Raw genomic sequence first — 24,518 nt, 5'->3', positions numbered from 1 at the left:
AAACTAACATGTATGTAAGGAAAAAAGAACTAATAAAATCTTTTTTTTAAAAAAAGTTGAGCAACTTGCAATCAATACTGCCCTTTGTGAGCCATTAAATACAGCTTCTCATCTCAAAGAATTTGAGAGTAATTCTTCTGGAAGTCTATATGAGGATTCCTGGCTAAACTTACAAGGCTAATTTCAGTATATTCAAATTGTCTGAACAAACTGTAAGTCATTAAAAAAAGAAAGATTTTATTTGTTGTTGTTTCTTTGTTTTGCTTAATTGTTTCTCTCAATATCCTGCACCACATAGGCTGTTCGGATGAGGTGGAGATGATGAAAGCGAAAACAATGCAGAGCTTGTTGTTAAGTGAAAGCTTTGTTTTAAGAAAGAGTGACACAAATATTAATGGCACCTGCTCATCAAAAATGGCACATAATGAAGTACAGAAATGAGCTTAGTTATTCCAACATGAAAGAATAGTTTTTATAAGCTTATTGTGCAAATTGTTTTCTTTCTTGAACTCCCACACTTGAAAGCTTGACAGAATAAACCATTCTTCTTATTCTATTACCATAATCTTCACTTAATTTTCTTTGGATTTATAAAGTTATATGAGCTGCTGTTGATACTCTTATAATAATTTCAACACTCTACCAGAAAAATAATCTTTAACATAACAAACACTACTAATAAGCAGACTGCTGTAATGATAAATAACTGTTCTATATTTTATTTCTGTTAAGATGGAAATCTAGTATTATCTAATTCTTGGACAAGATACATTAAAAAGAACAGATGTTGGTTTTTACTGATTTAAATCACAAATATTTATCATAATGAGTAAATTCTTATTTCAAGGATATAAAATCACACTTAGATCATTTTATGAAAAACCTTTAAGTTTGTGCACCATATTATCTGAGGTATCTAAATCCAAATCTATCTCTGTATTAATCTTGGGCAGGGGTGTCAAACTCAATTTCATTGAGGGCCGCATCAGCATTGCGGTTGCCCTCAGGGGGCCGGGTGGGTATGGCCAGGGTGGGCGTGGCCTACTGGGTGGGCGTGGCTAGAGTGCGTATGGCCTACTGGGTGAGCATGGCCAGCTTTACATCGTTCGCATCAAGGGTGCCTATGGGGACCTGGGCAGGAGTGGGACAGATATGAGGGTCTCTGGCAGAAGGAGGGTCTGTGGGCCAGGGCCAAGGCAGTGGGGGCTATTCCCTCACTGTTTCCAGGATGGCTTCGCGGGCCACATGAAACCACTTTGCGGGCCGGATCCAGCCCCCGGGCCTTGTGTTTGACATGTCTGATCTTGGGCTTTGCTAGAAAATGCTCTTTTCCACTTTAATCTCATAGAGATTTTAAAGTGCATTTCTGTTTTCACAGTTATATACTGCTTAATGCTTTATTAAAATAAAGAATCCAGAGGTTCATTTACCAAATTTTAAAGGGTTCTAGATGAAGTGTTCTGTCATTTGTCATGATCTTGTATTATCTACCATCTCTTCTGTCTTTTTCTTAACTAGGAAAAGAAACTTGTTAATGAAGGAAAGCTGGATAATGGTCCAGTGTTTTTGGACTGTGTGACAAGGAACTCTCAACCTCAAAACACGCTGTGGGATGTCACATCCATTAAAAATGCCCAGGTTCAAAGAGAAAGAGAATTCTTGATTTTTTAAAAATAAAAGATGGGCACCCATAAACTGCAAATAACAATTACATTAATTCTGGGGTGCTCCCAATTTTGCTGCTAAAATAAATTCCCCACAATTCCCTTTAAAAAAGGGAAAATGTCATTCCCCATTGGTTAGATAAACATGTCAATTAATCACTAAAAATAAGAACCCTGATTGCAAAAAGTTGGCCCACCCCCTTGCTTAGACAATAACCGTGCAACTAACCATATTAATAATAAAACTTTTAATAATTCCATTAGTAAATGCAAATTTGACTTAGGTAAGTGAAATTAGGAAGTTTCTTTCTTCCTCTAATATTGCAATCCTATCTAGCTTACATAGGAGTAGATCCCATTGATCTCAATGGGCAGTTCTTAAATGTTATAAATAAATGCTTTCAAGAATAATTAGTGGTCTTATTGGCCTTAAAAGAGCACTGAAAGCACTAACAGTTCTGCAAGGAAGACCAGCTAGAACTCAATTATCAGAAAACTAAAATCATGGCATTTGCCAAAGGCCAGAGAGCCACAAGACTGAGTACATCTCCTGTTTCAAATCCTGGGAACAGTCCTTCAGTATGATGGTAGTAGAAAAGCCAACAGGACTACATTGCTTAAAATGTGGGGAGAAGCTCATCTGCCATCTTTTAAGACAAGAGCAGGCCACAATAAACGTGCAAGACTCAAATTATTCAAGTCAAGACAATAGCACAACTTCTTTATGGTGCCCAGGTAGTCCCCTACTCCAGGTTTGCCCCATTGGAACTTGTCCAATCCAAATCTCTTAAGTCTCAAATGTGTCTCAGATGTCATCTTGAGATTAGAGGCAGGTCTCATGAAAGTGGAGGCTAGAGTGTGGATTATAATAATAAATAAATAATAAACCTTTATTGTCAAAGTACAACATATGTACATTGAGATTAGCTGAGCCTCCCCCCGTGCTCTCTCCCCCCAACACACAGTGACAACAAACCCTCCATCCTACCACACCATGTGAACCAACTACACCACACGCCGGCCTCCCAAGTCAATTCTGCATACGTTCACAGAGATTATGTCCCATTTAAAAGCCTAACAGCCCACGGATAAAAGCTCTTTTTCAGCCTGTTGGTACGGCTGGCTATATTCCTATATCTCCTACCCGATGGTAGGAGAGTAAAGAGATACTGTCCAGGGTGTGAGTCGTCCCTGAGAATCTTCCTCACTCTTCCAAGGCAATGAGCCCTGGCGATGTCATCCAGTGGTGTCAGGGGACAGCCCACAATGTCTTGTGCTGTGCTCACTACCCTCTGTAATGCTTTTCTGTCCGCGGCTGTCAGACCAGCATACCAAACCACAATACCATACGAGAGGACGCTCTCTATAGTAGACCGGTAAAAGAGGGTCATTAGCCATTGTTCTACCCTGTTCTTCCGCAAAACCCTAAGAAAGTGAAGCCTCTGTTGGGCCTTTCTAGCCACCTGGGTTGTGTTAACTTTCCAGGTCAGATCTTCACAGAGGTAGACTCCCAGAAATTTAAAGGAGGAAACTCTCTCTACACAGTCCTCCCCGATGTAAAGTGGGGCAGGTTCCTCCTTTTTTCTCTGGAAGTCTAACACCATCTCTTTCGTCTTGCTAATGTTTAGGTGCAAGTTGTTGTTACTACACCATATGGATAGTTTTTGTACCTCCGCCCTATATGCTACTATTATACTACTAGCTCAGACATTTCATTTTTTCATTAACTATGAGTGATGATTTTCTATCCACATGGAAACAGGCAGAGGAACTAAAATCTCCTTTGGCTTTTCTCCAATGTTCTATCTAGCATAGGATATGATTAGCCCAAAGCACACATTAAACAGTGTGTAGCAGATAAAGAGCACCAACTGGATCCAGCTAGCTCCCCAAACTTTAGTGCCTATGAATCAAATAGATACTCAGTGTCCCCTATGGCATACTTAACTCTAAGTATGTAAGCACCAGAAAAAGCCTTTACTCTGGCACGATGTCATTCCCTCCCTTCACCTGTCTTAAAGATCGATATAGGAAGATTCTTTACCCAGGAAAGACAATGCCCCTGTGACTCTGACACACAGAAACAACAAAGCACATGCTTCTTCAGTATTGGTAGTATAGAGAGGTTTGTACTAGCCTTATCTCACAATTGGTTCATAAATAACGTGGCTCAGAGGACAATTCTACACCTCACTGTTTTTGATATCAACCACAATACAACATACATTGTTGCCAAGTAGCCTGCTTAAAATTTGTCAGATGATGATCTGTACCATAAACTAAAGGTAATGAGCATCTAATTTGCCATACTAGTACTCTGTAATTTGATATAGTAATCTATACACTAGCCTATATGCTCCCCTATACCCATCTAATGCTCCTTTCCCTCCTTTTAGATTCTTTTACCTTTGTTTTGGTATATACTGTCTGTTCATCCATCCATCCCTCCTTCCTATTTTTCTATCATCTCTCTTATACACTTTCTCTCTCTCATATTTTTATTTTTTATTTTTTATTACATTTATATCCCGCCCTTCTCCGAAGACTCAGGGCGGCTTACAAGCTTAGCAGTAGCCTTCATTCTATGTATATGCCTGCTTGTTAGGGCTTTCACACACCCCCCCCAAGCGGCATTATTACAAAGTCAGCTTAATTGCCCCCAACAATCTGGGTCCTCATTTTACCTACCTTGGAAGGATGGAAGGCTGAGTCAACCTTGAGCCTGGTGGGATGCGAACCTGCACTAATTGCAGGCAGCTGGTGTTACTTAAGGAGGCATTAGCCCACTGCTCCACCAAGGTGGAGCAGTGGGCTAATGCCTCCTTAAGTAACATACACACAAATTTTCCAGCTTTCCATATGTATTTTAGACTCTGATATATTTTCTATGTTTTTGAATTAACTGTACCCCACTACCTTGTGCTGGCCTATGACCATAATAAAGATTTGATTCATTGATCAACAATTGAATCAAATCTTTTAATGTATAATTTAAAGACTTGATCCAATTTCATTCTATAATATATACAGTTGCAAGAAAAAGTATGTGAACCCTTTGGGATTACGTGGAGTTTTGCATGAATTGGCCATATAATGCGCTCTAAACGTCATGTAAGTCACAACAATAGAAAAACACAGTCTGCTTAAAATAATACTACACAAGCATTAGCTGTTGTCATGTTTTAATTGAACATAACATGTAAACATTCACAGTGCAGGGTGGAAAAAGTATGTGAACCCCTAGCCTAATGACTTCTCCAAGAGCTAATTGGAGCCAGGAGTGAGCCAACCTTGACTCCAACCAGTGTGATGATATTGGATGTGTTGCTGACAGCTGTCCTGCCCTTTAAAAACACACACCTGTTTTGGGTTTACTGGTCTCAAGAAGCACTGTCTGATGTGAACCATGCCTTGCAGAAAAGAGCTCTCAGAAGACCTACGATCAAGAATTGTTGACTTGCATGAAGCTGGAAAGGGTTACAAAAGTATCTCCAAAAGCCTTGATGTTCATGTGTCCACGGTAAGACAGACTGTCTACAAATGGAGAAAGTTTAGCACTATTGCTACTCTCCCTAGGCATGGTCGTCCTGTAAAAATGACTGCAAGAGCACAGCGCATAATGCTTAATGAGGTAAAGAAGAATCCTAGAGTGTCAGCTAAAGACCTAGAGAAATCTCTGGCACATGCTAACATTTTTATTGACACATCTACAATAAGGAAAACATTCAACAAGAATGGAGTACATGGGAGGACACCACGGAGGAAGCCATTGCTGTCCAAAAAAAATATTGCAGCACGTTTGAAGTTTGCAAAAGAGCACCTGGATGTTCCACAGCACTACTAGCAAAATATACTGTGGACAGATGAAACCAAAATTGAGTTGTTTGGGAAAAACACACAACACTATGTGTGGAGAAAAAAAGGCACAGCACACCAACATCAAAACCTCATCCCCACTGTAAAACATGGCGGAGGGAGCATCATGGTTTGGGGCTGCTTTGCTGCCTCAGGGCCTGGACGGATTGTTGTCATTGATGGGAAAATGAATTCCAGAGTTTATCAGGACATTTTGTAGGAAAACGTACGACCATCTGTCCGCCAACTGAAGCTCCGCAAAGGATGGGTGATGCAACAGGACAATGACCCAAAGCATACAAGTAATTCAACAAAACAATGGCTTCAACAGAACAGAATACGCCTTCTGACCTCAACCTGATTGAAATGCTGTGGCATGACCTTAAGAGAGCGATTCACACCAGACATCCCAAGAATATTGCTACACTGAAACAGTTTTGTGAAGAGGAGTGGTCCAGAATTACTCCAGATCGTTGTGCAGGTCTGATCTGCAACTACAGGAAACGTTTGGTTGAGGTTATTGCTGCCAAAGGAGGGTCAACCAGTTATTAAGTCCAAAGGTTCACATACTTTTTCCACGCTGCACTGTGAATGTTTCCATCTTATGTTCAATTAAAACATGACAACAGCTAATGTTTGTGTAGTATTATTTTAAGCAGACTGTGTTTTTCTATTGTTGTGACTTACATGATGTTTAAAGCGCATTTTATGGCCAATTCATGCAAAACTCCACGTAATCCCAATGGGTTCACATACTTTTTCTTGCAACTGTAAATGTAATGACCATGATGTGAGAATGCAAATTCTGTTGGATCATGATTGCATGTCTTTCACAGATAATCAGGAAACCCGTCAAGAGATGCTCTATATGCATCTGGGTTGCCTAGTGTATGGAGGGATGGAAGGGTGGGTTTTCTTAACAAGAGAGGTTTTGGACTAAAACTAGAGAGACTTAAGTCCCCCACAGAAACTCACAAGGAAACAATGAGCTAGTCATTCTCTTTTAGATCCAGCAGAGTTCTATCAGAAAGAGAGAAAAAAGTCAATTTAAGACATTTGAAGCTCCTAGAAAAAAAGATAGGATGGATAGATGGGTGGGTAGGAAGGTAGGTTGGTTGGTTGACCTGCTTGTTTTGGAAAACTTGCACTTTCTCTATGTGCAGACTTATCTTTGCGTTCTTTCTATCTTTAAATTTCTAGTAGCAAGTGCTTCAAATCTCAAACGTAAAATGGACAATTGCTTTCACTTTGTGCAAGGAATTAAGGGAAGGAGGAAGAATCTTTCCATAGTGAAAAATAGTCTTAAATTTAATATGTATGTAGCAATTAACAATGAATAAAAATAAATTCCTTTGACTCTAAAAATAAACTTGGAATTTCCTCCGAAATGTCAGTATTGACGTTAGTGTTACTTTCTAAACTGATAGGTCACTCTTAATTTTTTTTAATTAAAAATTCAAAAGGCTTGCTGACCCTTTTCTGTTCTCCATGGAGTTACTACAGTGTATTTACAACATTATTACAGGGACTCACTGAAGACAGCACTGGGATAATTTATTTTGTCTTTCAGTTCTTTGTGAATCATTTCATTATAGTATTGTAAGAAACAGGAAAGGAATTATAAAGCAAACTGATAAGAGATAAGGGCTTGAATGAATTGGTGACATGACATGTCAAGAGAAACTTTACCTGTAATTTCTTCAAAAACATATGTTCCCCTCAAAAGGTAGGGGAATAACATGATGAATTTGACTAATACCAAATATCAGCAGGCCCACAAATAGAAAAATGGAACATAGTTCTGCAATGTCCGGTGTATTGGGTGGATTCAGAATTCATGCTGGAAAATTCTCTTCACCCCACAGAACCTATTTAAAAGTATATAACTATGGACTTCCGGTGGCTCCGCGGCGACGGAGACAGCCTTCCCGGGCTGCCCGCGGCTCAGCTGTTGTTTTTTCGCCCGAAACAGCGCCGATCAGCTGTTCGGGCGAATTAGAAGCCCCCTCCTCGGGAGAAGAGGAGGGGGTGAGGCCCCAGGTAGGGGTAGAGTTCTCCGGGGCCGCCTGAGCTTGGAGCTTGGGCGGCTGAAGGATTGAACTCCCCCGAAGCCTGGGTTGCTCCCAGCTGGCCAGCGTCTCTGCTCCGGATTTCTTGGAGCAGAGCCAGCCGTCTGCGACCACCCCTGCCTGAAGAAAGGACTATGGATTAAAGGAGCAGGCAGAGTGGTACAAGAGGCAAAGGTGAAGAGGATTATTTTATTATACTCTCGAGCTTGATGGACTTTTTAAACTTTAAGTGAAAGTGCGTCACAATTGAAAAGTAAAAGATGGCGGCTAAACCTCCCCCTAAAACTCTTCGGAGTGGTGGATCTTCTCCGGTGCAACAATCATCGTTACAGGCGCTGCATCCTCCTGATGTACTGACACCGAAGGATTTACGAGATGCGCTGGATAAACATGCCCAGGTAATTCTGGAATCAATTAATCAATCAATGGCTGATAAATTTGCACAGATGGAGGAGAAATTGGAGAAACTGGAGGAGAGATTAGAAGAGAGGATGGAACAGAAGTGCAGCGTGATGAAGGTAGACATTTTGTCCTCAGTGCATAAAGTGGCGGAATGCGTGGAGGATTTAGATGAAAAAGTGGATGATCTGACTCAAAAGAATGCAATATTAGAAGTTAAAGTACGGGAGAATGAAAATTTAAGAGACAAAATGGAAAGGGAGTTAAGCCTTGCTCAATATTATCAGATGCAGTTTGCTGTTAGAATCAGAGGTTTAAAAGAGAACATTAAGGAAGATTTAAAGCAGCTGGTTTCTGAGGCTTTTGAAGTGGTGTTGAACCAGCCAGCATCTGAAATAAGAGCAGCTATGGATAAAGTGTTCCGTGTTAACTCATGGATTGCCAGACAGAGAAAGTTGCCTAGAGATGTGGTGGTTTACTTTGCAAAAAGAGAAATTAGAGATGAAGTTATACAAGCTGCCTATGATGCTAAAGTTGTGATTGCTGATCAAGAAGTCTTGGTTTTAAAAGAAATCCCTCCAAAGATTTTAAGGAGAAGGAAAGACTTCACATTTCTTGTTCAAGAGCTCAAGCAACGAGATATAAGGTTCAGATGGGAGATTCCAGATGGGCTGATGGTGATGTATGAAGGCAAAAGGTATCGGTTGATTACTGTGAAGCAAGCGCGTGATTTCTACAATACTGTTTTAAAAGCAACCCCATTAACACTTCTGGAAGCTGCAAAGGGATCTGGAGAAGGTGAAGGAGAACATCAAGAGGAGGAAACAGAGGAAAATGGTGCTGGAGGAGATCAAGCTATAACTTCTTTGGATGATCCTAGAGAGCAAAGGGTAACGCGTGCTGCTTTAAAAAGAGCAAAGAAAATAAAAGAACAAGACCAGCAAAAGTCTTCAGAATCTTCACAACGTACTCATAGCCAAGCAGTGGGAGGAGCACGGCCTAAAGAAGATAGTCCTATCAAAGCAGTGCTTCAAGAGCTTTGGGAGGATATGCATGGCAACTAAATTTTTGACTTGGAATGTTAATGGACTAAATTCACCACAGAAGAGAAAGAAAGTTTTTCAATATTTAAAACAATTTAAGATAGATGTTATATGTTTGCAAGAAACACATATTAGGGTTATGGACCAAAAGTTTTTATTGAACTCAAGATTGGGCACGCACTTTGCTGCCTCTGCAATGAATAAGAAAAATGGAGTGGTTGTTTATGTTAAAAGTGCCATAACAGCGGACTTAATTGAAGCAGACAAGCATGGAAGATACGTATTGATAAGATTTGTTGCTAGAAGGCAAAAAGACGCTTTTAGTTGGACTGTATGCCCCTAATCAACAACAACAACAACAGGCTGACTTTTTTAGTTTACTTCATACAAAACTTACCCAGTTGGATTACAAATCTTTTATTTTTATGGGGGACTGGAATGGTGTTTTGGATGTACAGATGGATAAGGCTGGAGCTTTTAAGCGCATTCCAAGTCATGCTAGACTGCCTAAATCTTTTTTTGAAATGAAGGATGACTTGGAATTGCGAGATATTTGGCGTGAGAGGCACTTGCGGGAAAAGGATTATACTTTTTATTCTGATAGACATCAATCTTTTTCGAGGATTGATTTTATTTTGGTGACTAATGACTTTTTTTTGAGGACTAAAAAGGTGAAGATTTGTGCAAGAACTATCTCTGATCATAGTCCAGTTTGGTTAGAGATTGATAAGGAGAAAAGAGATAGGCGCTCGTGGCGCGTAAATGAGAATTTGTTTAGAAATCAGAGAAATGTGGAAGAATGCAAACAGCGGATGAAGGATTTTTTTGTAACTAATATGAACAAAGGTACCTCTATGGATATGGTGTGGGATGCTAGCAAGGCATACATGAGAGGGGTGTTGATATATATGAATAACAGACATAGACGTGTTGTGGAAGCCAGGAGGAAAGAACTGGAGAACGAAATAAAGGAAAAAGAAAAGGCTTTGATTTTGAACTCAGAGGATGTGAAGATTAAGGAGGCTATTAAATTGTTAAGAGGACAATTTGATAAATTAATGGCTGACCAAGTGGCAACCAATATGCGGTTTGCCAGGCATAATACTTTTTGCAACGCAAATAAACCAGGTAGATGGTTAGCTTACAGATTGAGGAAAAAACAAAGGGCTTCTAATATAGATAAGATTGAGCACAAAGGAAGGGTTGTGTTTCAACAGGACCTTATCAAGGACGCTTTTGTGGATTTTTATTCTAAATTATATGCTAAGGAGAAAATTAATGAAAAAGACATTGATATATATCTGGAAAATGCTAGCATCCCGGCTCTTACGCAAGTACAAAAAGAAGGGATTAACCAACTGATCACAGAAGAAGAAATTTTTACAGCAATTAAGGAATTGAAGGTGGATAAAGCACCAGGTACGGATGGCTTGACTGCGGTCTATTACAAAAATTTACAATTAGAAATGATAAAACCGTTAAAGGAACTGTTCCAGACAATTCAGAGGGGGGGAAAGGTGCCACCGTCTTGGAGAACTGCTTTTATTTCTTTGATTCCGAAGGAAGACCAAGATGCTACTCAAGTTAAAAATTATAGACCGATATCGCTTTTAAACACAGATTACAAGATATTTGCTAAGGTTTTGGCTAATAGACTGATGAGGGTTCTGCAACAGGTGATTCATGGGGATCAAACGGGGTTTATTAGTGGTAGGCAAATGAAAAATAATGTGAGGCATATAGTTGATGTGTTAGAGTTTTTGGAAAGGAACAACCAGATTGCTGCGGTGCTAATTTTTTTAGATGCTGAAAAAGCTTTTGATCAATTGAATTGGAAATTTTTGTTGAAAGTTTTAGAAAAAATGGATTTTGGGGAAAATTTTTTACAACCGATTAGGGCATTATATCAAAAACAAACTGCCCGAATTATAGTTAATAATAGCTTGACAGAAGCATGTAATATTGAGAAGGGCACAAGGCAAGGGTGTCCGTTATCGCCCTTGTTATTTGTGTTGACATTAGAGATATTATTGGTTAAAATTCGGAATTCGGAAAAAATTAAGGGGATTCAAATTGGAGATCAGGACTACAGATTGAGAGCATTCGCAGACGATCTGGTTGTTACAGTGACCCAGCCAGAGAACTCTGTTGTGGACCTGATGGAGATAATAACACAATATGGGAAGGTTTCTGGATTTAAGGTTAATGTACAAAAAACAAAAATCTTGGCCAAAAATATGACATCACCGCAAAAGGCCCTCTTAGAAGGACTAACTGGATTTGAGATTGTTAAAAGGGTTAAATATCTGGGGGTGATTTTGTCGCCCTCTAATACAAAGCTATATAAAAATAATTATGAAAAGCTATGGGGGAAAATTCAAAAAGAATTGGAGAGTTGGGAAAAATTGCAATTGTCTTTGTTGGGACGGATTGCAGCAGTAAAAATGAATGTCCTGCCTAAATTTTTATTTTTGTTTCAAATGATACCGATTCTTAAGAAAGATTCTAATCTGGAGGAATGGCAGCGAGGTATCAATAAATTTGTGTGGGCAGGGAAAAAACCACGAGTTAAACTTAAGATTATGCAGGATATTCGTGAGAGAGGTGGCCTTAAATTGCCTAATTTTAAATTATATTATGAAGCTGCTGCATTAGTAGGAATAAGTGACTGGATTAATTTGACGCAAGGGAGGTTATTAAATCTTGAGGGCCATGATTTGTTGTTTGGCTGGCATGCATATTTGTTGTATGATAAGAAGGTAGACAACGTGTTTAGGGTGCATATTTTAAGGCAGGCATTGCTGAGAGTTTGGAAGAAGTATAGACATAAGTTAAGTTGCAAGATACCATTGTGGGCAATTCCAAAACACGCAATAGAAAATATACATGCTGGCTTTAAACATGATGTGACTACGTACAAGGAGATCCTCAGCTTGGAAAGAAATGTTTGGTGTTTGAAATCATATAGCCTCTTGCGAGAAGAGAAGGTTGTTCAAAATTGGTTTCAATATACTCAGTTACGGGCCAGGTGGAAAGAAGACCAGAAAAATGGATTTACAATGACTGATGAAAATTTGATAAAGCAAATTAGAAACCAGGGACCAGCACATATCAAACGGATATATCTTGCATTGATAGAGATTGACTCAGAAACAGAGCTTGTTAAGGATTGTATGATAAAATGGGCCCAAAACATCCAGGAAGTTATCACAATGGACACGTGGGAAAAGATTTGGGTGAGGAACGTGAAATTTACTCAAGCTCAAAATCTAAGAGAGAACTTTTACAAAATGTTTTATAGATGGCATTTAGATCCTAAAAAGCTTGCAAGTATGTATCCGAATTATCAGCCTAAATGTTGGAGGTGTGGTGATGAAGATGCAACATATTTTCACATATGGTGGACATGTAAGAAGGTTAAGGCTTTTTGGATAAAAGTCTGGTGGAATATGCAGAAGATTTTTAAACAGAGGATAAAGTTTTGTCCGCAACTTTTTTTGTTGGGAATAATTGCAGACGCTACAGTTGTGGACACCAAGTTAATGTTGAACTTAATCACGGCGGCAAGACTTTTGATAGGCCAATATTGGAAGAAAGAGGAATTGCCGACTATAGAAGAGTGGACTTTAAAGGTTTCAGACCTGGCAGAGATGGCGAAGATTTCGGCCTATTTGAAAGATCATTCACAAGAACGCTATATTATGGAATGGACAAAATGGATTGAGTTTATCCAGAACAAGTATAGGGTTAAGAAGTTTTATGTAGCATTTGAATAAGTCTTCTTTCGTTTTTTTTTCTTTTTTTATCTTAGTTTCTTTTTATACATATTCAATATTATTAAGGCTTGTTTTATCCTCTATAAGCTAGAGAGTGATGGATTTTAGAGTTTATAGTTGTTAGTATATGATTGTTTATGATTGCTTTTTATATATATACCTTGTATCTAGCTCTGGGAAGTTGGGGGGGGAGGGGGGGAGGTAGGGGGGGAGGAGGGAGGGGGAAGGGGGGATTCTTAAAGGAAAATTGTATTTTAAAACTTTTCAATAAAAAAGTATATAACTATGTAGCATTCACGCAAATAAACAAACAAATAAAAAAACAAAACAAAAACTCCAATGTACCTAAAATACAGATGCTTTCCAGGAGACAAAATTCTTGAGTACTTTATACTTGTGGTGGAAACTGTTTTTTTATTGGCAAAGCTAGGTTTTCAATAATTAATAAGGGTTGGTATTGATTTATGTAAGAATCAGTACCTTTAAAAGGGCATAGTGTTGAACAGCAAGATTCTAACAACACATTGGAATATGCAAGGTTATCTTCACTAAAGGGCTGGGATTTGAACATTTTTAAAACAGTAACATGGACTTGACTAAAGTAGGCAGGTTATTTAGCTCCACATGCTCTTCATTACCTTTGTGTGATCCACACTGTTCATGTATGCATGAAAAGTTTCACTGAATAGTTTTTATTATATGCCAAAAGGGAAGGCATATAGAAGCACAATAAAAAAGAATAATGTTAGGCCTCCAAACATAAGCCAAGATAGTGGGTTTTGTCAACATTTAAAAATCTAACATAATTCAGGCAATAAATAGTACAAAGTATGAAAAGACACCCGGAGGCAGCCAGCTGAGAAGTAAAAACTTCAAATAACCCGAATACGTGGTGAAACAGAATAACAGAATAAAGTTTATACTAGATGTCAAAAAAAATCAAGAATGAAGAGTCCAAAATTAAATGGAAATGGAAAATTTCAGAATTGGAAACCAAATCCAATCTGTGTTAATGCTGTATACATCCCCATGCTTCTGGGTTCATTTCTGAGCAAATAATTTGAAAAGTCATCAGGTTTTCATGTGGAATAGTTGGTGTTTACCTCCCAATTTATATGTTTTCCAGTGAGATTATTACAATTCTCCAACATATGTATTATAAGTGTGTGTGTGTGTGTGTGTGTGTGTGTGTGTGTGTGTGTGTGTTGGGAAAAGGGAGGGGGAAGATTTTCTAAAACATGTTCTAATTTGAGACAACTTTTCCAAGTATATGCTAATCTGTTTAAATGTTCTCAACTGGGAATGACAAAACAGCAGAACATCATTCTCTATTATAGCCTGAGATGAAATAGAATTTGCTTTGGTAGGTTACTGTAAGTACTCAGTTGTGAATTTACAGTATTTTAAGTACCTGGTCATTTTTCTAAAAATTGTGAAATGCATAGCTTGATTTCTGCATGATTTGGGAAGACCTAAAAACAGGGACTGGGGCGCTCTCCTAACATATGAGAAATGTGGATCTAGAGTTCCTTTAGAGGAACTAGAGTTCACTCATAGCCTTTGGCTATTTTCATTTATTTCTACTGATGTGCTCTGAGGTCCCCTTTCAATATTCTTGTCTTGATAACTATATACTAAATTCCCCCCTAGGGGTTCTGTAATCTTCAGATTCTCCATTTTATGATTTGCTTCTAGTTTTAAACCTACTTTGAGGTGAAACAGAAGCCAGCAAACTAAGAAACATTATTTACTTCTGGCTTTGCTGTGAAGTTGGCATCATGTTAGGATGCCTACGCATAGCGTGCAGACAAGACAAAGAAGAATGATGCCTTCTGTCTTCATCTTACAACTTGATCCTTCTTCTGGCAAATCCCACTTTTTTTAGGTTCTATGCAATGGAGCTGGGCAAAAATGCTGCTCTTCAAAAGAGTTTGTATAAAGATGGGATGTATAAACATGTTTTAAATAAAACAATAAAGAGAAGCTATTCCTGACATACCCTGACTGTTAAAATGAGAATTATATGAAAGAGAAAGGTCGAAACAAAAATTGTCTCAATTAATCTACTGTTAAAAAAAATTGTTTCATATAGGTAAAGGTTCCCCTGCACATGCGTGCTAGTCGTTTCCAACTCTAGAGGCTCATCTCATCTCATCTGTTTCAAAGCCGAAGAGCCAGCGCTTGTCCGAGGACGACTACGTGGTCATGTGGCCAGCATGACTAGACACCAAAGGCGCACGGAACGCTGTTACCTTCCCACAGTAGTGGTCCCTATTTTTCTACTTGCATTTTTATGTGCTTCCGAACTGCTAGGTTGGCAGAAGCTGGGACGAGTAACAGGCGCTCACTGTTACGCGGCACTTGGGATTTGACCCGCCAAACTGCCGACCATCTGATCGACAAGCTCAGCATCCTAACCCACTGAGCCACCGCGTCCCTTTTGTTTCATATACATCTAGTAAAAAAAAAGGAAATAAAATTAAGTACCATAACATACCGTGTTACAGTTTTTTGCACATGTGCATATTTAATATGAAAGTAAGCCCAGAACATAAGATTTGGTGCTAAGCACAGAGCAAAATAAATGGGAAGCCAAAGTATCTTCTCAACAACGTAAATACGCATTGTAGTTCAATCAGAGAATAGAACAAGACCTGGAAGTAATGAAAATCATCAATGAAATCAAAGCTAAAGATGTTTTGGGAATTTCACTAAAGGGAGACATTTTTACCTTCAAAATAAACAAAATCAAGACTGACTTTGATGGAGGTGCACACAGAAGAGACTGTCATTTCTTACATAATTCCACCCACAAACTGCCTTGTACCCGTGTGCTGTAAAGGGAATAGCTGCTTGATTGAGTTGAAAACAGGATTAGAAGTGCAAACCTTTGCACAACACAGTTCTATTACATATGCTTAATAGAAGTAAGCCCCAATGAGTCCAATGGCTCATTCTTCCAGTAAACCCAAAAAGGATGGAAGCAGTAGCAATATGACAGCATGAAACAACTTGTACCTTTTCTAAGGGATTTTTTTTTGGAAAATTAGCTTTTAATTGAGGGACAGCTGAGAATGGAAATGGCAGCCAGGAAAGAGAAAAGTCTTCTACAAAAGAGGACTACCACACACACATAAAATATCCCCCTCTGAAACTGTAATAATTGAAAGCCTCTCAGTCCTATCTTCCTCATGCTTAGTTGCTTTTTGTTCGATGTAGGATTTAGGTCAAGATCCAGATTGTGACCTTCTGTGTCTCTGATAAATAGCAGTTCCAATGAATTCTCAAATAGGACCCAGGCAACAGCTGCATTTACTAAAAGATGTTGCAGTTACAGGACCCAGGGTGAAACAGGAAGGAGGAGAAGAGCAGCCGTTCCTGGCAGATGGCTGTCCATGTGCCCTTAACTGGCAGCGTTTCAAACAAACATGGTTCTTATTCTGGCCTTATTTGTGCCAATTGCTGCTGCAACAGCATTTTATACTCAAGGGCATTTCTTACCTTTGTTAATTCCACAGAACTGAGCTAGCATATTTTTGAATAAAGCCTCAGGCAAATGAAAGTGTGATAGTGCTTAAGAGCTGGACTAGGCCTGGGGAGACCCAGGTTTGAATCATCGACAAAAGCTCATAGGTGATTTTGGGCCAGTCACTCTCTCAGCCAACCTACCTCAGGCAGAGGAGGAATGCTAAGTACACTTGCATATTCTCCTGGAGGAAAGATAAATCTAGCAAATGAATAAACAAAATATTTAATTTTGCAGCCCAGTTTGAGTCATTTAAAATTATGAGAATACTATGCTTTCAAACATTCTTTAAATAGGCTGCAGAACTGAAACTAGAATAGACAATTAGGGAGAAAATACAATTATCTTGGAGAAAATATCATATATTTTGCCTGCTAAAAAACTAGTTGCTCTTTCTATTTGGGAAGATTTTGAATACCTTAATAGAGCCAACAGGACATGTTAACTGAGATTATGAAATTATTATCATAAACTCATGTTGCACAGGAAGCAAGTCAGAGAGACCAAAATCAATGTTTACTGTTAGATTTACATCCTGCCTTTAGGAGCTCATATAACACTCTATTCTACATCAATTTTACTTCGTCCTTTTGTGAGGCAGAGGAGGCTACATTATCAATGAGTTGCTGTGGTTTGGAGAGATAAATTTGAATCTGGGTCTCCATGATGGCATTACACTGGTATAGCCAGCAAGCTGCCCTTACATTCTACTTAGGGAGGCCATTATGATTAAATAATTAGTTATTGAATCCTCCATCTACTGTCTACAAAATCTGAAATACCAGCCCCCTTTAACCTTTGTTATTCATTTTTATTTTGTCAACTGCCTTTCTTCTTCTCTGTAATGCAGTGGTATGGACTTGTATGGCGTATACATGTTTAGCAACTTTGATAGATTCTTGGGGTGTTCTGGAGCAAGGGGTCTAAACACTTTCTATCCCTTCTCCAGATTAAATGGAGACAGAAGGAGAATGGCGTGATGAAAGCTTAATATCTATATGGATGTTCAAGCACTGGTATTTGCATCTGGGCTGGTGTTTTCATGGTATGCGTGACAAAATGTGTAATTCTGGACACAGAGCCAAACAAATGTTATTCCTTTAAGATTTGTGTCTAAATAAATCCTACAGATATGTGGAATGGTCAATCTGAATTCCAATCTGAATTCTGAACTCTTTCTATGTTGGAGTGGTGATTCTTTTGGTGCAACAGAACTGTTCCTTTTTTTTTAAAAGAGTAATTAACACTGATTTGGTCAAGAGCATTTCTGAAAGCATGGTATAACTCCTGCTTATGAAGCCTTTGCTCAATCTAACTGTTTTGGACAAATTTAGACCTGTTTCTAACCTTTGGAAAATGTAGTAACAAATGAGGTAGCCCTGCAACTTCTTAAAACAGAAAAAGCAGATTATCTGGGCCAGAGACAGTTGGGCTGGGCTCTGCATGGAAACTGCAGTAGTTGCACATGTAAATAAGCTTTGGAAAGATTGACACTGGGGGAACACAATCTTCCCAGTCCTCCTTGGACTTCTCAGCAGCTTTTAATGCTACCACCTTCTAGCCTTCTGAACTGGCTCTGATGTTTAGTAATGGGGGAGGGGAGCACCATTCTTTGGTGGCTTTCCTGTTTCCTAAAGTTTGGCAGTTGGGGAGAGATCTGCCTGGATATCTCTGTTCTGTGGGTGCCCCTATTCCCACTATTCTTCAAAAGCTACATGCATGGAGGACTCATTTCTTGAGATGGAATCAAGTATCATCAGTATGGTTTGACTCTTAACGGTGTTGTATTCCCCAGTTAGGGTTGGTCTGCAACTTAGGGATCTCTTGGAGCAGATCACAGCTGTGGTCAGAAAGGTTCTATCTTCTTCACCAACTGCACCCATTTTTGAACCTAACTGCAATAACTCATGTCCAATTTATCTCCCATTTGAATTACTGTAACATTTCCACACGGGCTACTTTTGAAAAGCATTCAGAAGGTACAGCAGGTACAGACCAAATTAACATTAGAGAGTTCTCTCCAGCCATGATCCACACCCTCCATTCTTACTGTGTTTAATGGAGTAATGGAAGCACTGACCTATTTCACGCTTCTTATTATCAATGGAGATGAAGCATATGCAGGGATTATTTGAGATGTATTGTACCGCCCAAGGGGCATCAAGCTGGGTGCCAGCTTCATAGAAAAGGCCCAGAGCATAGCGAGAAGAAAAGCTCACAGATTCCAGCTGCTGCTTCCAATGTTTGTTAATTACTGTGAAGGAAACAAAAAATGAGGCAATTATTTTTCTCTTGGAGCATTAAACCTGCAAATAATAATACAGTTAATCTACTTAGTCCCTTTTTTAAAATAACACTTCTGTGTTTCAAGAAAAGGCCATTCACATTGTTTAACGAACTCTCCCCTCCACCAGCCTAGCTTTTGTTATGGCTGCACAAATATGTGTCAGAGAATTTCCTAGGCAGGAAATAAAGACAGCAGGTTATAGGTGGCCATTATTAAAAAAAGACGATTAAGGAACCTCACAAAATAGCTAAGTCTGTGCTGGCAGGGGGTTCTGTGAATTGTAATTTCTAAACATCTGTCAAATGCCAGGTTGTGAAAGCCTACTCTAAATGCTCACAAAATTAGTGAGAGATCAAGTTTTCCACTTAGGAATCGTTCCCCCATTCCATCCCCAAAGCTTTCAACTTTCTCAGCCACATTCTCAATTTGCAAGAGTATGTGCATGTGTAGAGGTTATGAGAAAGACCATTTTCTTAACATTTGCAAGAGGTTTCTGGAGCAGAGAGATAATTTTACCAGGTCTTCTATTCCTGTGGCAACAGTCACCCCTCAACCACAGAATGCATAAACAATCAAAATAAAACTACATCAGCATTTTCAGCTTGAAAAGCATTACCATGATTGAACTTGGCCAGGATAAGGTAAGGTAAGATTTATTGTCATTTTTTACTGTGGGCACAACAGCACACATCAAAAATGAAATTTAGTTGCACGCTCTCAAAGTGAAACACATACGTGACACACACCTAAACATACTATATACAACATATGTACACACTCACACACCTACATATACATAACAAATAAATATTAAATACTGTCCATCTTGAATATATAATGGAAGGAGGAAACTTGAGAGTTCACAAGGTTAATGCTGTATGGAATGAAACTATGGCTGAATCTGGATGTTCTGCTTCAGATACCACGAAGCCTCCTCCTCCCAGAAGGTAACAAGGAAAACAGGTCGGGAAGAGGATGAGTAGCGTCCCAGATAATCTTACAGACTCTGCTTAAGCAGTGCTTTCTGTGCTATGTCCTGGATGGGAGTGAACTGCCAATGATCTTTTCAGCCAACCTCACCACTCTCTGCACCACCTTCCTGTCTGAAGCAGTGAAGCTTTCAAACCAGACTGAGATGCTGTATGACAGGATGCTCTCAACCGTCCCCATGTAGAAAGTGGTAAGGATAGAAGGAAGATGTGTTTTTCTCATGTGACACAGAAAATGCAGGTGCTGCTGTGCCTGCTTCACCAGTGTCTCGCTGTTGAGCAACCAAGCCAGCCCACTCATTAGCTGCACACCCAGCAATTTGATGCTGGTAACCATCTCCACAGGTGAATCATTAATGCACAGAGAAGTGTGGCTGTGCCTGCCTTTTCTGAAATTGACAACAATCTCTTTGGTTTTTCTGGTATTTAAAAGTAGGCTGTTTTCCTTGCACCAGTTCACCAACCCTTCAACCTCCTTGCGGTAAGCATCCACATTGTCATCATGAATAAGGCCCACTACTGTTGTATCATCTGCAAACTTCACAATATGGGTGGTGGCGAACCTAGCACAACAGTCATGGGTCAACATGGACTCACATTGGGGAGACCCAGGTTCAAATCCTCCCTCAGCCATAATTGTGTGAAAATGTGATAGGGCTATGTAAGTACATGCGATCAGGCTGAAGTTGCCGTAAGCTAAAAATGGAGCAATCACACATGGAGAGATGACAATTTCATCTGGTAGATAAGATGGAACCAAGTAGTTAAGGATCAAAGCAGAAATGACATCAGAAGACAGGAGGCTGGGTGCCAAGCGTATGGAATTCAGCCATCCACCAATCTCAATGACAGATACTGGAATTGTGGATCATCAAAGCAAGGGCTCAGAAAAATTGAAGTTGCAAAGCTCACTTACACTATTAGTTGTTCTGGGTCTGGACTTGGTGGCTTCTGCCCCACTAGCTGGTATGTGGACAGACTAGTTGGGAAGGACGTAAGTGGGGTTGAACATATGAGTATGAGAGAGAACAAAAGTACATTGTAATACTAATGTATTTGCTGTGACTTTGAATTCATTCCATCAGAACCTGACATGCCTATATTCTATATTCCATCAGAACCTGACATGCCTCAGAGTTTGGTTGAAAGTGATTTGTGTGCATTCTTAGTAATTTCCTGGTTGTTGACCAGGGCTGAGTGTCACATATGCTCTAATTGCACCTATCTGGAAACCCTGGATCAAAGGAGGACCATGAGATCCATGTACCTGGGCAGGCTGTGTGTGCACAAATGAGTATACATGTAACAGAAGCTCACTGAATAACTTTGAGCCAGTCACTCTCTCTCAATCCAACCTACTTCACAGGACTATGGTTTGAGGAAATATGGAAAGAAGGACCACAATAGATGCTGTCTAGAGCTCCTGAAGACAATCCAACCTACTTCACAGGACTATGGTTTGAGGAAATATGGAAAGAAGGACCACAATAGATGCTCTCTAGACCTCCTGAAGACAATCTGGTGAATAAGGGAAAACGTTGTGCCTGCTGCAGTGTGGGAGACCATGAAAAAGGCTCATGGCTTCTAAGTCAGCCAGTCTAATTGGAAAGTCAGTTACTTTGCCTTATATTTCTTTCCTCTCTAAACAAGAATTAAGTTATCTTTTCCTCAAATCCAAATCCCTTTTATAATTTCAAAAGGAAAGTTAGTGAGAATCTGTAGGATCACTGAGAGTTTCTTCCCTTGGGGGTTTAAGATTTGCAAACTAGAAAGCAAAAAGTAAAGTATCTTTAGGACACAAAAATAGCCAATAACCAATATTTTTTTCACAGAAAAGTATTTAACTTATTTGATTGGAAAAAAACCCCTTCTTTACTAGACTGGTTATCTCAGACTTTTAACGTTCCAAGAAACAATGCAATGATGATCTAATTACTCAGAATGTAAACAACAATAATAAAGTTGGAAGGGACCTTGGAGGTCACCTAGTCCAGCCCCTTGCTCAGGAAGGAAGGAAACCCTATAGTATACCATTTCAGGCAAATAGCTGTCCAGTCTCTTTTTAAAAATTTCCAGTGTTGGAGCATTCATAGCTTCTGGAGGGAGGTTGTTTCACTGATTAATTGTTCTAACTGTCAGGAAATTTCTCCTTAGTTCTAGGTTGCTTCTCTCCTTGATTATTTTCCATCCGTTGCTTCTTGTCCTGCCTTCCGGTGCTTTGGAGAAAAGGTTGCCTCTCTCTTCTTTGTGGCAACCCGAGATATTGGAACACTGCTATCATGTCACCGCTCATGTTTCTCTTCATTAAACTAGACATACCCAATTCCAGCAACTGTTCCTTATATGTTTCAGTCTCCAGTCCCCTAATCATCTTTGTTGCTCTTCTCTGTACTCTTTCTAGAGTCTCAGCATCTTTTTTACATCATGGTGAGCAAAACTGGATGCAGTATTCCAAGTGTGGCCTTACCAATGCACTATAAAACGGTATTAACACTTCATGCAATCTTGAATATTCCACATCAGGAAGGACCCAACCCAGTTAAGGCAAAAGAAAGAAAAATCTATAATTAATTAGTTGAAGAATGAATATTCTTTGCATTAACCTGCATAAAAATCTAAAACCAAGAAACTTATTATGGAGAAACCTATAGCAACAAGGAAAAAACTTTCAGAATGAAAAATCCCCAAGAAAAAGGAACTTTTCTTAAAAAAAAAGGAACCATAACTAGATTCAATATTAAGTTATCCCACCAGAAATCAGAAAAACTATCCATTGTTAAATGTTATTTATTGAAAAAAACAGTAAAAGGAATCTAACTACCGTGTTTCCCTGAATGTAAGACTCAGCCCAATAGTAAGCCCTAGCTTGATTTTGGGGGGTGGGCCTAATATAAGCATTTTGGAGCAAGGTGCAAGGGGAGGTGAAGCTGCCCCAGCGTCCAGCACTCACTTACCTTATCAGTAGGACCACCACAGCCAGGCCTCCCATACCCTGACATCTGTCGCACCGTTGCTTGACTTCTGCGGCTGCTTGCCGCCACTTGTGGTCGGACACCATGTGGTGCTTCGGGCCGTTTCTGCTGCTCCTGCCGCAAGCAGTGGAAATGGCCCAAAGAGCCACATGGCCTCCTGACGTGAGCAGCAGAAGCAGCCCAAAGCGTGCAAGCAGCAGAAGTGTCCCAAAGCACCATCCTGACACGAGTAGCGGCAATGACGCAATGCGCCACATGGCATCCGGCCACAAACAGCCGCAGAAGAAGTCAAGCAGCGTCGCGACAGGTGTCTGGGGGTGGGAGGCCCAGCTGTGGTGGTCCTAAGGTAAGACACCCTCTGAAAATAAGGCCTGGTACAACTTTTGGAGGAAAAAAAAAGGACCGGATCTTATTTTGGGGAAACACAGTATGAAATTACTGAAAGGACTGTTACTTCTTTCCTTTCTCTGAATACATTTTGGATTTTATTTTCAAATATTAGGTAGCACCTTCGAGATAACAGGGATTTTCCCACACCAACCTCTAAAGCAAAAATAAAACAGGAAAAAAAAGGTCTTATCTCTTGCTGTCCAATGAACTTGCTTAAACTTTTATTGCTAACTGAAAACCATTAATTTCTTGCTAACTTAATCCAAACACATTGTTATATGAGAGAGCTCAATTTATGTTTTTCTCCTGAGGAACTCAACCATCACCGAGTTAGGAACAACTGGAATGAGAACTTACAGCAATTCTGTAGGCTGATTTGATTTTTAATGGGTAGTTAGATCACAATATGATTTCTCCATGAAGACCATCACAACTGTTTATCTTGAGAAATGTTTAATATCTGAGCTTCTTCCACCACAAAAAGCCTTGAATTTGGGTTAGTTTATTTTGCCACATAATTAGTGTGAACCTACTCTGCTTTTTCCAAAACTTAAAATTCCATTTTCATGAGGTTGTCCTTTTCTTTGTTATATTTCCTTTTGCAAGGTATCTTTCAGTTATGTGCCTCAGCTTTAACTATACACTTTAAAACAGGGGTGTCAAACTCAATTTCATTGAGGGCCACATCAGCACTGTGGTTGCCCTCGGGGGGCCGGTTGGATATGGCCAGGATGGGCGCGGCCTACTGGGTGGGCGTGGCTGGAATGCATATGGCCTATTGAGTGGGCGTGGCCAGCTCTACATCGTTCGCATCAAGGGTGCCTATGGGGGCCTGGGCAGGAGTGGGACAGATCTGAGGGTCTCTGGCAGAAGAAGGGTCTCTGGGCCAGGGCCAAGGCAGCGGGGGCCGTTCCCTCACTGTTTCCAGGATGGCTTCGCGGGCCGCATCCGGCCCCCGGGCCTTGTGTTTGACATGCTTTAAAAGCTTTCTCTATATAGACTGCATTATTGGAAAGATTTCAAAATTAGAAAGTTTGTTGGAGGCACTTTTTCAAGGTATTGCAGGAGTCAAAATAGCTCTTTTAACCCATGTTAAAATCAGCCAAAATTTCAGCCAGATCCGCTTTGATTGGTGCAGTTTTCCCAAACTTACCCAGTTATTTTTTTTTTATTTTTTTTTTTTTTGCCCAAGATGGCGACGGCCGCAGCCTAAGCTTCGGGCGCTCTTCGAGGGCTCCAAGGAATCAGCTTAGGGAGGCCCACGGTATGTTTAGGCGACGCTGGGGGTGGGGGATTTAATATACAGCTGCTGGGCGCTGTTCTTTGCGGCGCTTAGCCCCCCCCCCCGAACTAGCGGCGCTGGAGAACTGCTGCCTGCCGAGCTCCATTATGGCCCCGAACGCTGTTATAGCGTCGTGAAGACAGGGACGCCTTGCTTGATTTCTTCTTCTGCCGGCCTGCCGAGACGACTTTGGGGATTGGGAGGATTCTGGAACAGCTGCTGGGCGCTGCTCCTCGTGGCGCTGAGCTCCTCCCCCTCTGAACTGT

General features: G+C 40.0%; 1 protein-coding gene across 2 annotated transcripts in view; it reads right to left on the bottom strand.

Annotated features, from left to right (window-relative positions):
• Positions 1–24,518, bottom strand: part of RNLS (renalase, FAD dependent amine oxidase) — a 159,098-nt gene that overhangs the window by 25,506 nt on the left and 109,074 nt on the right. For both annotated transcript variants that reach the window (XM_081328993.1, XM_081328994.1), the window contains exon 5: positions 18,413–18,586. In XM_081328993.1, the coding sequence (XP_081185119.1) occupies positions 18,413–18,586 (174 nt within the window). The remainder of the gene's footprint in view (positions 1–18,412; positions 18,587–24,518) is intronic.

Source organism: Vipera berus, assembly GCF_964194415.1.
Source record: "Vipera berus genome assembly, chromosome: 5".
Lineage (NCBI taxonomy): Eukaryota > Metazoa > Chordata > Lepidosauria > Squamata > Viperidae > Vipera > Vipera berus.
This window is presented reverse-complemented; position numbering and strand designations above follow the sequence as displayed.